Source organism: Theropithecus gelada, chromosome 18, assembly GCF_003255815.1.
Source record: "Theropithecus gelada isolate Dixy chromosome 18, Tgel_1.0, whole genome shotgun sequence".
Lineage (NCBI taxonomy): Eukaryota > Metazoa > Chordata > Mammalia > Primates > Cercopithecidae > Theropithecus > Theropithecus gelada.
The window spans coordinates 5,465,712-5,482,311 of NC_037686.1; the positions used below are offsets into that span (position 1 = coordinate 5,465,712).

General features: G+C 39.0%; 1 protein-coding gene across 4 annotated transcripts in view; it reads right to left on the minus strand.

The window, feature by feature from the left end:
- The window catches only part of PTPRM (protein tyrosine phosphatase, receptor type M), an 840,737-nt gene that overhangs the window by 434,450 nt on the left and 389,687 nt on the right, over positions 1-16,600 (minus strand). For all 4 annotated transcript variants that reach the window (XM_025365055.1, XM_025365057.1, XM_025365054.1 and 1 more), the window contains 2 exons: positions 14,913-15,087; positions 8,855-9,148 (listed from right to left, as the gene is read on the minus strand). In XM_025365055.1, the coding sequence (XP_025220840.1) occupies positions 8,855-9,148; positions 14,913-15,087 (469 nt within the window). The remainder of the gene's footprint in view (positions 1-8,854; positions 9,149-14,912; positions 15,088-16,600) is intronic.

Sequence of the window (16,600 nt, forward strand, 5' to 3'; positions counted from 1 at the left end):
TGGGGGAAATTAAGATGGCCTGGGGTCTCTAAGAATTGTTCAAAAGAGATTTAGTAGATATCTTCCTTTCCTAGGAGATACTGCTGCAGAATGCAGAGGCATCCTCACACATGCCAGGGGCTGGAGGACCACGCTCACAGCTGTAGCTGGTGCTCAGACAAGGACTCAGACTAATAACAACCATGTTTTTCCCATAGCAAACCCCCTCTGACAGGGGGTCAGATGACCTGTCAGATCCCTAGAACAAGGAAGCTGGTCAAGCCCCTCACAGATAGACATACAAAACACAGCCTGGAACGGTTCTGTGATTCTTCCCCATGTTAGATGGCTCATCGGAGGGACAGCAGGGCTAGGCCACAGGTCCCCAGTTGAAATCTCCAGCTCTTTTCCTTCATTTTCCCGGCCTCCTCAGTGTATTCAAAGCTACACAAGAAGCCACCTACAAAGATTTCAAAATCAAGCCTAGAGGAAGCTGAGGAGTACTGTTAGCACACTCACTTTTCACAGCCAAGGGGCCTCCCTGACACCTTCCAGAAACCCATCACAACACTTTAAGAGTCACTGGATAACTCTACGAACAACCACCTCCATCTGCCCGCACTTTTTAGAGGAGCTTCTGAACCTCTCATGCAGAATTGCTCCCGCAGTTCTGTTCTATACCCTTCTGCCGCTGCCTTAGGGTTCAAGCACACGGAAAGTGCTGAATCAGAGTTTAAGGGCAGCAGAACTTGAGGTTTAGGTATTAACTACAAAATCTCTGGGGCCTAAACATCTGTAAGGAAGGGACTGAATATAATAAAAAAGACACTGCATTGCTGGTATGTTCCTGTCCTATGCACACTGCGATGTGATCCAAAGTATTTAACATCTGCAGTCTAATAGGGAAGGTACTCCTCATGCCCTTTTAACGTTCATAATTTAAAAAGGTTTTTAATGGCTTAATGTATTCAAAATTCATTAAAACATGTTGCCCTTTGGCAGAGCTGTTTTAGAATTAGAACACCTTTAATTTTTTTCCCTGGTAAATAAACTTAAATTAAAAATAAATTATGCTCCACTCAATGAGGTCTTTGGTTTTTCTTCCTTCCAAATAACAGCCATTGTTAGATTAGCTCCCACATGGTCCCAGGTACCCGAGGGTCAGCCCCGTAAGTCCAGATACTTGTTGCAATGCCAGTGATAATTCTGTACAGAAAAGACAAATACTACTAGGTTTGATTTAAGAGAAAATAAATCAGGTTTTGGCAGGGTTTAATTTCAGATTATTCCCATTTCAACCAGAATTATTTCCTTTTTTCCCACAAAAAGAAACTAAAAATAATAAAAAAATAGTGAGGTCAGCCTTCAGCTGAATGCAGGCATGGTGCCGTCGGGCTTCATGTAATGCCCCCTTGCCAAGGAACCTGTCACTACTCATTTCCAACATGAGAATCTCATTCACATATACTTAAAATGAGTCACTCTAGTGTTGCCACTAGGCAAACACAGCGAATTAATATTTCAAAACCAATATGAATCTAAATTTAGTGACATTTAGACTGGACCAAGTATGACAGACGGGGCGTGCTACTACATAAGGCACAGTGAGAGATGATCTCAGGGCATAAGATAAAAGAAAACACAACACCGTAAATTTGTAGTTAGTACAAAATTTCCACAGTCAGGAATGTTGGGTCCTTACTGTGAAGGAACACTAATCCTTTGTTTATCCTCCATATGTACACATATGTTGCCTGCATATTCCCTCCCTCCAATACCCCCAAATATGTGTTTGTTTATGTATGTTGCTTGTTCATAGAAGAACAAGGCAAGGATACAAGAAAGCTACACAAATACATCTGTTCAAGTGCAACAGCACGACTGTCATCACAAAAAAATAGGAGATTCACAAAACTGCATACCACAATGGGATAAGCAGACACGAACAAAGACTGAGAGGTGAAATGACTCCAAATAGTGGCAAGTATGTCCAATATCTTCTGCCACTGAAAATACTGCAGATAAGATAGCTATAACTGCATCTTATCGAAGCACCTAAATATAACAAAATACATTTTAATGTAATACATAGTCCAAGTTTTTATTACAGTTATGTAAAAAGCTCTAACGAGGCATATACCAGGCAGACAAATATGTAACTCTATGCAGACAGATATTAAAACTCACTCACTCTTAATCATTACAAAGATGCAAGTTATAAAAACACTATCGCTTTTATAAAACATCACATTTATAAAAATGTGTATACTTCTTACACATCACATTTATTAAAGACTTCTAATACATCACTCCTATTCCCAGCAAGCAGCAGGCTGGCTGTGGATGGGATGGCTCTGCCGTTCCGACAGAACGTTTCTAGGATACCTGATCGTACTTGGACTCCTCAGGAACCCAGCAGTACATGGCTTTACTAGTAAACATCTCCCTAGATCATAAAGAAGGTGCACTTTTAAACTAAAAGCAAAGTCAGTGCTTACAGTCTCTAAGTCGTTCACAAAGAATTATATGAAACACATACACACAATTCAATTATCAGCATAATTAAAAAGGTGCAATCGCACATGTGATGACAAGGATAAACCTGGAGAGCACTGTGCTACGTGGAATAAGCCAGTCACAGAAAGACAAATACTGCATGATTCCACTTATAGGAGACATCTGAATAGTCAAATCCGTAGAGACAAAAAGGAGACTGGTGGTTGCCAGGGTTATGGGGAAGGGGAGTGGAGAGTTAGCGTTTAGTGGATGCAGTGTTTCAGTTTGGGAAGATGTAAAGATTCTGAATAAAACTAGTATTTGATAGCACAACAGGGTGACAAAAGTCAATAATAATTGTACATTTAAAAATAACAAAGAATGTAACTGGATTGTTTGTAACACAAAGGATAAATACTTCAGGTGATGGATACCCCATTTACCCTGATGTGACTATTACACATTGCATGCCCATATCAAAATATCTCATGTAGCTCATAAATATATATACCTACTATGTACCCATATATTAAAAACAGATTCTGGAGATTGGCTGAATGTACTTAACATGATCGAACTGTATACTTAAAACTGGTTAAGATGGTAAATTTTGTTACTAAACACAGTAAAATTAATAAAAAATATCATCTCCTACTTCTCTATTCTCTATCCCTTCCTCTATTTTTCTTCATAACATTTATCATTTATCTGACACTGCATATTGTATACACGTGTTGTGTGTGGGTGTGTGTGTAATATGTATTAGAGACGGGGTTTTACTCTGTCAATGCTGGAGTGCGGTGGTGTGATTACAGCTCACTGTAATCTCCAACTCCTGGGCTCAAGTTATCCTCTTATCTCAGTCTTCCGAGTAGCTGCGACTACAAGTGTATGCCACAGTGCCCAGCTAATTATTTTTAATTTAATTTTTTGTAGCAATGGAGTCTTGCTAAGTTTCCCAGGCTGTCCTCAAACTCCTAGTATCAAACAGTCCTCCTGCCTTGGCCACACGTATATATATATATGTTACCTATATACTCCCTTCCTCCAATACCCCAAAATACATAAGTCCTGAAGGCAGAAATCTTGTCACTCTACTGGCAGGGCCTGGAATAGTGCCTGGCAAATATGGATGCTCAATATGTATTTTATGGATAATTTTTTAAGGCACAATCATTATTTTTTCAAATATTTTTAGGTATATTAATTCTAAAGAACACATTTTAGTTAAGCTTTGTTTCACTCTCACCAATCTTAATTGCTTAGTCATTAGTTTATAATAATCCTTCGTTAGCTCCTGAGGCCAGTTATTAGCAAGTTACTTAACCACAGTTAATCAATAACCAGAACACATAAAAAGAAGTATCTCCAAATAACACATAAAAAGCCCACTGTGAAAATTAATCTAACAACATCACCCATTTCTCTGTTTCAAGTAGCTACTATTCAATGGCTTGTGATATATAGTCTGCACATAATTTGAGAATATAGGATACATTAGAAATCACAAACTAAATTGCATTTTGTTTAACTGGATGCTGAAGTAATTTTAACTCTCTAAAGTTGCCCAACTATAGCTGAACTGCAAAGTTGGAAAATAATTGGATATGTACATAAAGCTTGACGGACGCTTCTGACTATAATCACTTTTTACAATAACCCATATTGACAGAGCATTTTATCATTGTGAAAAATGTCTTTACAGATAAAATCTCAGCTGATCTTCAAAACCACCTCTGATACAGTCAGGGCAGCTGTTGCTGCCCCAAATTAGAGATGAAGATGTGGAATCAGGGAAGCTATGTGATTGGATCAAGGTCTTGCATGGAGAGCTTGTGCATATATTTGGAAATAATTTTCAGAAGCATAAGAAGCAAGAATTTTGGAGTTGTGTTACTATACAATCCTTGCAGAAATCCAACCAGGTAATGAGATTGTGTCTACAAGCCACACAGGAAAATCAATTCCATTTCACAGATGATGGGCAATAAATAGTGATCTTGACATTTTAATACAAAAAGCTAAATACAGTTTCATGGGTGTCACCAAAAAATGATAGGACAGGTGTCACTGATGCAGCACAGAAATGAAAACAGAGCTTGGCCAAAATAAACACATTTAACAGATGAGAACATAATGCACAACTGTAAGGAATTCTATCAGCTCACATTAGAAACCATGGTTCTCAGATTTTACATTTCCCAGATAAGCAATATTTCTAAAACATTGGGTAATGAGGTTGCCAGTGTCTAATTCTTCTGAATGAAAACATTAAAAGACAAAAATTTATCAAATGATAGTTAACTCTGATTGACCATGTGCTATATGTGAGAGTTTGTTCTAGGCAAATGATATTCATTAGCTCATTAAGGCTCAGAACAAAACAATGAAATACATATTATTATTATCATCACCTCTGTTTTATAGATAAGGCAACTCAGGCCCAGAGAGGGTTAGCAGTTTTTCTCTAGTCCTGTGTCTAGTGCCAGGCAGAGCCTAAACTAAAACCTAGGTGGCTGCTCCCAGAGCCCGTGTTCTCAACCACTGACTCTGGCTCTAGCACTATTATTTCATGAATTGAAGTGACATTTTAACACAAAACTCAGGCGGGAAATCTCAGAGTGAGTCAGTCCTTCAAATTTATTCTACTTCACTGTAGTAAAAACTTATATGTTCTCCCCCTTTGCTCAGATTTTTGGAAACGTAATAGCAGACCTTCACTGCCCAAAGAATAGTACTTGATAAGCATGATTACAGAGTATTTAGACAAGGATGAAATAAAAATGAAACTGAAAGACTTTCAGGGTAGAAATATCCGGTGGATCATCTCATCAGAAAGAAAGCAAGAAATGAATCATAGAATTTCATACTGAAGAGATCTTCAAGGTCAACCAGCTCAATCCTCTTCTGAATATAGAAATCACTTTCTACCATGTCAGGTTATGCTTGAACAAATCAGCCACAAGAAACTCACTCAGCTCTTGTTGAGTTTACACAGGTACCCTTTCCTCCCCATCCCCTTCTCAGTTCCTTCCACCATTCCTCATTAGTTGTAAAAGGTTCCATACCCTTTCCTATCCTGATTGCCCTCCCCATGGGCAAAAATCTATTTTGTGCTGTCTCTCTTAAAAAGCAGGAACTAGAAATAAATGTGAGAATTATGGGAAGCCTAAACAGCACTGGCAGATTAAGGCTATCACCTCCTTCAATATGGGCATTTTGCTTTCCTGATGCAACCTAAGATTATTTTAGGATTTTTTTTTTTTTTGCAGAGGATGGTGAGGCACTAACATCACAGGGATAATTAATACAAGATGAATGATATTGCAGATTCATCTGCACTGAAGCCAAATCCTCAATCTCTTCTTCATACATATTGCTGCTAAATTGTATTACTCTAATTCGAAGCCAGTACTCTTGGCTTTTCTGAACCATACGGGAAGGATTTAGATTTATTCCTATTACGTATCACCCTATTAGATTCATCCACCATTTGCCGCTGGCCAAGGAGGTTTTCCACTTATCGCTGCAGAATGCTCCTCGTCTCGCCCAGGTTTATGAAATCCATGACTCGCTCTTTAGGTGCTCTAAATGCTCACAAACCATCTGAATAACACTTTGGGACTCATGCCAAATTTTCAGTCTATAATTTACAGCATCTTTTTCCCTTTAACTTGCTCCTGCTTCCCAAAATTCCACACAGATCATAAACAGTGATTACTGATATTACCTGCAGATTTTCTCAAAACCCCAGGTGAAGAAGGGTGAACTATATTTCTTTCTATAGCAAAAAGTCTCATTTGACTTCACTTTCCTCGCCTTTCACTTTCCTCACCCACCAAACATGCCTCACTCTCTTCTTTCTAACTCTGACCCTTTCACCTAACATATCTCCCTCTATTTTCCGAGGGTGACTCCATGCCAGCGCAGGGCACCACCAGATCATGCATCACAAAGAACACCAACTGCAGGCTGCAAACAATGAAGATGAAAGGGGGCATCATCATTAGGTTTCTTGGCTTAGGTGAGGTTTCATACATCGAGGCACAGTGTAGGCCTACAAATATCAATTCAAAATTGGTTTTCATTTCTTAAAAATAACTGTCAATCTATTATTAAAAGTTATTTTGTTTCTTTGAGCATTATCCATTTACACATCATGCAGCAATATCAAAAGGCTTCCTGAAAACACAGACACATGCATTATAATCAGTGGAAATATATACAGCAATGTGTCAATAGCTGAGATGTACAGACACAAAACCAAAAGAAAAGGCAAAAATGTGTTTTTTTAAAAAAAGAACAGGACTGGAAACATTATGTAGGTGGGGCTGCTAGTGACTAAAATTGAAACAGATCACATTCTCTCTCCAGTCTAAACAATGAAAATATCTTTTTTTTTTGAGATGGAGTCTTGCTCTGTAGCCCAGGCTGGAGTGCAGTGGTGCAATCTCAGCTCACTGCAAGCTCCGCCTCCCAGGTTCATGCCATTCTCCTGCCTCAGCCTCCCGAGTAGCTGGGACTACAGGCGCCTGCCACCACGTCTGACTAATTTTTTTTTTTTTTTTTTGTATTTTTAGTAGAGACAGGGTTTTACCATGTTAGCCAGGATGGTCTCGATCTCCTGACCTCATGATCCACCCGCCTCAGCCTCCCAAAGTGCTGGGATTACAGGCGTGAGCCACTGCACCCGGCCTAAACAATGAAATTCTAACCTGTTTTTGGAGAGAGAGAGAAACCATACATTGCCATGCCCAAAACAGGAATTCTTAACACTAAAGTGAAATAACACTAAACTTACTTCTTACAGAGTGAGCTTATAAGTGGAAAGGAGCTCACGTAGGCTTCACTTTCACCATCTGTATTATGGGGATCAAAGAACCTGCCCTGGAGAATTCATAAGGCAGTGGTAAAATAACAGATTTGAAACTAATGCCTATCGTGTAAAATGACAGAGGCAGTATTATCCACAGCTATTGTTTGCATTGCAACAAATGATAAGATAAAACTGTTTTACAACAATGACAGAATTTATTCAACTAAATAGAGGAGACGACGAGGTTTGAAGAAGACAGGAAGAGAAAGGATTGGGAAATTCTCCTTTCTCCTTAGAGCCACCACTCAGGGCTGTGGGAAATCACCAGTTCAAAACAGCAGGTCTTATTCCAGCGACCAGACTGCCTGCACAAAGGTGCCAGGAGGATACAGATGTGGGGTCTGAGAAACAGATGAAAGATGTACAAAATAGGGAAGTACACAGTCTGCTAACCCAGGCCAGTCCTTGTACTCAATAGCATGTATCCCCAGAAGAAAAAAGTACCTGTTCCCTTTTCTAACAAAAGTCTTTTTTAAAATACAGAATTTTCCATAAGCGTCGAACTTGTGGAAATAGTATAATACAAATTATGAAGAAAAAATTTAAAAACAAGCTACAATGGTTAAGGTTTAATAATTTATCTTACTCCTACCAGGTAGAGTCTGAGTACGCCAAGCATTTTTAAAACTTAAGAAAGAAATGAAACATTGATAAATGTATTCTTATCTAATGCTATCTGAATAATTAACTAACACCATAACAGTTTATGGAATCTCTTCATCTCAGCACACAATTCAACACAGAAATTTCTCATTTACAAATAAAAGAACACTTCAGTATCCCAATATACTGTCTCTCTCTGCTTCCTACCAGAGAGTAGTCATATGAAACAACACTACAACCTCGAATTGGGTAGTTTCTTCAGGTTTTGATTTTTGAAAGATTTTACACTTCTCTCTCCATTAACCCTACTTTTATTTAAGTTGCAGAACGGGTTTAGCACAATTAGAAATTTATAATCTAAGAAACTAAAGACTGCACCCAGCACATAAATCACTCTTGCTTATGACACAAATGGGCCCAACTCATTAGACAGCAGACCTTCCATTAAACACCCATCAATGAAAACACATCTTTAAGGCTATCTCTAAGATGGAATCTGTTATTCCAGAGCCCCTCCAGGCTGCAAGCACATTAACTGTGAACATAAAACAAAGGGGCCCAAATAAGAAAGTCTGACCTATTAGAGGACACCATTAGAGTAGACAGTTTCTATAAACTTCACGGACAATTCCTATATGAACTATGTGGTACTCAGAGTAAGAAGTAAATTAACAATAGGAAAAAGGGTGGGGGCAGGCTGAGAAACACCAAGCCTGGAGGTTACTGGTCTTCAAGTTCACAAGCTGTTAGCTGACTATTCACAGGCTAAGGGCATTTTCTGTTCATACACAGGTTTTGATAGAGCTAGGGGAAGCATGCTAGTCATCTGATCAACCCCAGTGCTGCCAGTTAACACCCGGAGAGACAATGACAATTAGTTGTAGGGTTCCTTATACTCACCAGCACACTTTGTTCTCGTCCGGAGAGCTGGCCCAGGAGAGCCAGTGCCACCCTCCCCTGGCCTCGTCAGAAGCACACTAATCTCATATTCTGTATCTGGGTCAAGGTGTCCAATTTTATAGCTCGTGGAATCCACTGGCTGCCGGTCATTCCAGCTCCCACTGGCCGTGCAGTACTCCACCTCTCGGGCCACAATGGGCCCATCGCCATTGATGGAGTTGGCGTTGAGCTGTATCCACAGGTAGGTGGCCCCTACGGAGGCGAGCTGAGGTGGGGCAATAGGAACAGGCGGTTCTGAAAGGCAAATCAGAAAACTGTCTTTCAGATGCTTTGTCTTCAGTCTTAAAAGAGCTAAACATGCATCAATTATTAAAATGTAGAAGATAATAAATTTCAGGAATAAATTGATAAGAACAATTTTGTTTGGGTTAATAAGAAAAAACATGTTGATAAAGATTTTCACTGCATTCAAAGTTGTGAAATAAACCATCTTTGAACACATAAGCTTATTCAAGTAGGCATAACCCTAATTTGTTTTAGGACACCAACCACTGTGCATAGCATATGCAAATTAGCATATCTGTTACTTTTTGTAATGGTGAATTAATACAGAAAATATTCTCAAGACAAAAACACATTAAAGTGATGCCTGTTTTAGGATACTAATTACAGTATCTTGAGAGTGAGTCAGTTACACAGATATCAAAGGATTTTTTTTTCTCACTAAAGTTAACTGGTAAAAGTTCTCTCAAGTAGTAGTATTTAAGCTCTAGGAAGCATTCATTGTCAATCTCCTTATTGAGAATGTCTTCAAAATCATCAAAGGTATTAGTTTCTATATCATTAAATTGTTCCCTTATATTTATATTCCAAAGGTATCACCACTTTAAAAACATGTCTGAAATTATAGTTTATCTCATCAAAAATACATTTCCAGGATGACTCGTTTTCCCAAAGTAACTATCACAATGAACTCATTCTACTACAGGAGAATCAAGCATTCTGGATAATGAAGTCCACCATTGCTGCCATTCAGGGAACTTCCAGTAATAAGTCTTACTAAAGCAGTGAATAGAAGGGAAAGCTCTGAAGCAAAAAACATACCATGCCCAGCTTGATAAAACTAAGAAATCACTAGCAAACACACTTTACAACCCAAGAAAGTCCCTCTCATTGTTTAAAATCTGAGACTGACTCTCTTTCTATATCATTGTCAATCTTATCATAAATAGTATTCCCAGTATATTAGTTAGATGCCTGTTGAAAGGCTCTCTAGGCACCAAATGAAGGTATTCCACATGCCGCTGTCACTGTGGGTGACATCACACATGATAAATGAGATAATTGTACAAAACAACATATTTCTATCTGAATAAATCTCCCTCTCAGAAAAAAATAAATCTAGTGATTTTTTTCAAAGACTGTATCTATGGGTGGTTTGTGCCTTTTTGGCATGTTCTGTTTTTAACTCCTCATTTTGCTCATACAAATGCAAGGAAAAATAAAATCCGCTCTATCCTATTACTGGAATATGCTGGCTTGCTTGCTGAAATTTCTGCTACCCTCTTGCATCCTCTTGCATGGCAGACACAGCTAATCGATCACAGCCATGTTTCCTGCTGAAGAGGACCTCAGGGAAGCTAGCACCATGTGAGGTTTGCACCTGAGATGATACCGGGTTAATTCCTAGACCAGCTAAAACCAGCAACACTGGTTCCCTTTGTTGAATTGGTTGTCTTAGTTCTTTTTTATATTCAAGGTGGGATAAGTCATACTGACTTTTTTAAATTGCTAGGGAAATCTCATTTGACTAAGTCAAAATAAGACACAAACTGTGAATGAATCTTACTTCAGAGTAAAACATAATGTAAATTTACTAAAATATTGTTCCTGTTGTTTATAAACTGAAACTTTGTGCGGGTTTTTCATTTCCTTAAACAGCTCTGCCTTAACTCACAATGATTTAACATCACTTCATATCATTAGGCGATTCCTTGAACCGAGACATGAAATGGGCCTTTATGGTACATCCTAAGGCATTTATGTAGCCAGGCTGAAAGAGCAGTTAATTACTTTCGAGTTGCAAATGCTAGCAAGGGTTGCTGAACTGCCATTCAAAATAAAACTCAGGGACAAAGTCACAAAGGGTCATGAGTACACTCACTCATTTAAGACATTGTTACTAGTATCCTAAATTAGATGGGACTTAAATGCATTTGTTTCCTGATAATATTTTCTATATTAATTCTCCATTAAGAAAAATACCAGATATACTAAATCAAATGAAGGATTCAACTAGAACCTGGAAATAATTGGGACAGACATTCAAAAGGACTTTTGGTTTACAGAAGAATCAGCACAAGAATAAGGCAACATTTAAATTTTCATTTTTAGACAGAATCTTGCTCTGTCGCCCAGGCTGCAGTGCAGTGGTGCCACCGTGGCTCACTGCAGCCTCCGCCTCCCAGCTTCAAGTGATTCTCCAGCCTCAGCCTCCTGAGTAGCTGGGATTACAGGTGTGTGCCACCACAGCTGGTTAATTTTTGTATTTCTAGTAGAAATGGAGTTTCACCATGTTGGCCAGGCTGGTCTCGAACTCCTGACCTCAAGTGATCTGCCAGCCTCGGCCTCCTAAAGTGCTGGGATTATAGGCATGAGCCACTACGCCCGGCCAACATTTAAATTTTCAACAAATTTTCCCAAAGGGAAAGGATGAAAGAGGTAAAGAAGGAAGGAGGGAGGAGAGAAGAATCTTAATCTGTACAAAGTGATAAAAAGCAATTTAAAATATTTCTTAATTCAAGTGAAAGAACACCATAAAACTATTCTAAATCAAGCCAGTAATGAGAGTACTTACATGCACACGGACATATATCTAACTGATATGCATATGTAAATGCCTGATACATCAATAAATATGTCAGTATCATATTTAACTGTATGAAATATGTTTACGAATGAAATACAGAAATGTAACTATGTAGGGTATTGATATATATGCATATACACATGCATTGTAGAGATTATATGAAATACTTTTATGTCCTTGGTTACCAAAAGTAGCTAGACATGAAGAAAGATGACAGTGATGGTTAGTCAATTAAAGGACTTGGTCTTTATTTGGGAGGCTGGCCACAAATCAGTGTGTGACCTTAAAAAGTTAAAACTCTATGGACTTTAGTTTCTCCCATTTGTAAAACATTAGCACTCCAAATATTATATGATATATAAAGAAGTGTTAAATTATAGACAAGTGGCCTAAAACCATTAGTGTATATTTTAAAGTAATTGCTTCAAGGTAATAACTTTATAAAACTAGTAGTATCTAGCATGCTATATCATTTAAAAATATATGTATATACAAAATATGGCCATAAAATTATAACTGGAGAAAAAGTTAAATTTCATATTTGAGTCCTAACTGCATGCAAATTGTCACGAGCTATGGCAGTGCGCAGAAATGGAAATAAGTCCCTGGAAATTTTTATCACAGTGAGCCAAGATACTACTACACTGTCGTAAGGCAGGAAAATATGGTGCACAAACATGAATACGAACCCATTCATTCTTTCTATTTATGTTAGCTCTGGTAGACTAGAAATTTATAATTCACTTATAACTTCCCACAAGTTAACTTTTCCACAAAGGAATTTTTAGAGATACTACTAGATTTGCATCCCACTAATCAATAACATGGGTAGTGGCAGGTCACAGTGAAGCAGTATAGCAACTGAAAGAAAAGGAAAAATACTCACAAACAAATGAACCAAGATGAAAATTAAATAATGGTAGTAATAATGATGATGATGAGAATGATGAACTCTAAAATGACAAAACAGTTTGTAGGCAAACTAGTGTCCTTTTTGTACATCACGATGCCTCACTTGCCAGAGCACTCTCAAGAGGGTAAGGTGTGTGCTGCAGGGAAGAATCTTAGTTTTGTTACAGACTTTAAACCTAAATATTAGGCTGGTTCAAGTCGCACCACAAATAAAAACATGTTAAGAATCTGCTGGGGGCCGGGCGCGGTGGCTCAAGCCTGTAATCCCAGCACTTTGGGAGGCCGAGGCGGGCGGATCACGAGGTCAGGAGATCGAGACCATCCTGGGTAACATGGTGAAACCCCGTCTCTACTAAAAATACAAAACTAGCCGGGCGTGGTGGCGGGCGCCTGTAGTCCCAGCTACTCGGGAGGCTGAGGCAGGAGAATGGCGTGAACCCAGAAGGCGGAGCTTGCAGTGAGCCGAGATCGCGCCACTGCACTCCAGCCTGGGTGACACAGCGCGAGACTCCGTCTCAAAAAAAAAAAAAAAAAAAAAAAAAAAAAATCTGCTGGGACAAATACATTATCCGAGTAGGTATCTTAATGTGCACTTCCTTATGCCGAACATCAGTCACCGCTGCAGACGATCAATTCTCGAGGTGGCCTCACTGGGGTGCACTGTCCCCCATAAGCTACATGTGACTAACTAACATTGGCAGTGGTGATCTCACAACAGAGCACGTGGCTGACCCAGCGGAAGGTCTTATAACAGAGGCTGTGTCCCTGGATATTCTGACTCAATATGGGTGTGGCAAGAGGGGGAAGGAGACAATAGGTGGGCAGGTATTTATATTTTCAAAAAGTTAGAAACGTAGTTCTCACATCCATTCTCCAGTGAAGACCACTGACAGACTGGATCAGAGAGTTGTTTATCCCTGTCCTCCTCTCCCTTCCCACCAAGGGCCTGTCAAGCATCCACCGCTCACTATGTACACTGTTCTAAGTGTCGTATATATAATATACACTTTGCATTTCATCTTCCTCATAACCCTATAAGGTAGATAAGATTATCTGATATCTACCTTACACACAAGGAAACAGCAGCATACACAGGGCAAGCCACTGGCCCACATCCACATACCTAGCTCTGGGATTTGAATCCAGCAATCTTTAAAGCTGCCTATCTTGAGAAATGTGCAGATAAAAGCAACACCACATAAAAAACAGACAATTTTTGTTTAAGAGACAGGGTCTCACTCTGTACAGGTTGGTTGGAATGCAGGGGCACAATCACAGCTCACTGCAGCCTAGAACTCCTGGGCTCAGGCAGTCCTCCCACCTCAGCCACCTAAGTAGTTGGGAGCATAGGCAGTGCCACCACACCTGGCTAACTTTTTTTATTTTTAAAAATTTTTGTAGAGATGGGGTCTCAGTATGTTGCCCAGGCTGGTCTGGAACTTCTGGCCTCAGCTTCCCAAAGTGCTGGGATTATATATGTAGAAAGGTCAATTTTATGTGCCATATTTAACAAATGCAGGGAAAACTTTTCTTAAAGCAGGCCTCATTCTGTTTTTCTAGGAAAAATAGCAATGGCTTGCCACAGGTTGTCTAAAAATGCCTCATGGTACACCTCGAAGTCGAAATTATCCTGTCTGGGACCAAAAATTGTCTTGGTGGCTTAATGCTATAAATTCCTCAGCCTACAAAAAACCCATTAAACCAGCTAAAAGAAACTTATTTCCCCTTTCTATTTTCCCTCATCCCCCACCTTCTTAAATATAATGACTCAATTTTTCAGTCATGCAAAATATAGTAATAGAACCTAACTGGAACATTATGAATGTTAACACAGTATTATCAATATGGCTTGTGTGATATGACTGAGCATTTTTATACTGATACTGCTTCATTTTATTAACCACCCTGCTATCATAAACACCCTGGCTGATGAATATTTGCATTTTAAGTGATTTTCTATGAGTAAAAAATTCTATTCCTTAAAAAAAATTTATAGGTTGTAATCTCTGTATATAGAGCCGGCAGAAGACTTTGCCAAGAACACATTCATTGTTTCGTATGCAACTAAATCAACATAGATAAAATACATTTTTCAAAAATATTGTTCACATGCAAAATCTGTACTTAAAATGCAATCCATCAGAATAGCCTGTCATCAAACCACTGTTCAGAAACAGACAAGGGTTAAGTTTGAGCTTTAAAGGGATAATGAACTAACAGCCACCTAACATACCTACTTTAGAAGAATATTCTGGGGTATAAAAACACATTAAATACCTTTAACTACCAACTCTGCATAGTTTGATATTCCAACACCTCCTTCAGTGCGAATCATGCAGCGGTACTTTCCGGCATCTCGTTTGGTGGTATTCACAACATTAAATGAAGCAATGAAGCGTCGGGAGCTGGTCACCTTGATTTCCTTCAGAGGAGCATCTCGTACATCAATGCCCTGTATCAAGGGGGATGAGGAGGACACAAAAAAGGCAATATAAGCTGTCAGAGCAAAACAGTCAGACACCCAATGGCATATTACCTATGCTATTTTCACGCAGATCTTAGTGCAGTTGTTTATTACCCATGGGCAGTTGTGCCAGAAGAACAGCTGAGCAGGAAACTAAAATTCTGCCATGACCAACACTTTAAAGACTGAGCGATGCAAAATTAAGTGTGAAGAAATTTTTGGTTTTGCTTCTTCAAAATAGTAATTATGTTGAATTAGTGCAACGGGGGAGTAAAAATACAGAAAACTTGTTACTTTGTTCTCAAGCTATCAACATTTGGTCTTAGAACATTTTCCCATTTCCTTGTTCTCAAACTATCAACATTTGGTCTTATAGCACTTTCTCTTATTTTTATGCCTGACTAGGAAATAAAAGTAGCTCACCCACTACCCTATTACTGACCTCATTTTATAAATGAAATAATAAACACGGTATTAAGAATAACATTCAAATATAAGTTAGGTTTTAGAGTACTCCCTATTGAACAGGACTAAAACAATAGCTTGACCCTTTTGACATTCTTCCTGGATATACAAAACCAAGCAGAAGTAGGTGCCTAGTAACTATTAAATGGCATTCCTGTGTAACAAGAGAGGTTCCTCTCTACATCCCGTATCCCCAGGACCACATAAAGAAGGTTCCGCAGCTGGGGCAGTTTGGTCTTTTATTATCCCTGTATGTTAAGTAACCCTTTTAGTTATGCTCACTTGGAAATCCATTTTATGCTTCCAATAGTTTAAAGCCTCAAAAGCAGGTTAGAGATTTTAGTTGTCTCTCTTGTGCGTGCCCTTGCTCTCATGCGCTCTCTTCTCTCTCTCTCTCTCTCTATATATATATATATAAAGTTTCTCACACCAACAGTCCTCCATAGACAAATATGAATATCCAGCCCTGAAAGCTGAAAACATGTGTGTGTGTGTGTATCTCATAATCAGGAAAAAAGGCTATCTTTAACATGTTATTTTTAAGTATTAGTAAAAAAAACAATGGACAAAGACCTCAAGGCTAATACATGATTATTATGCCAAGCATAATGCCCAAGCACTATGTCCATTATTCACCCAGCAACCACTCTTGGCATCCCAACCAGGTGCTATCACTATGTCAAGACAGCATGATTACAATGGTACACAAAAGAAAAGTGGTGGCTGGGTTTATGGGCCTGCAGTTGTTTGGGGCGTATAGGTTTAGAGTGAATACATAATCACAAACGATGGCCTGGGTGGTTTAGGAAAGATGAGCTGGCTAGGAGAAACCCCGTTGCAGACCAACTGCAGATACAGTGGATGTGGGAGGCTAGTCTGAGGAAGTGACATGTGAGTTGAGATCTGAAGGGTAAACAGAAGCTAACCAGGCAAAGGGAAAGGGTGGGAGGGGAAGAGCATTCTAGTTACAGGAAACGCTATAGGAAGCTCAAGATGGTGAGAAAGAGATGGAGGCTCTGGATGAAGTTAAGGCAGC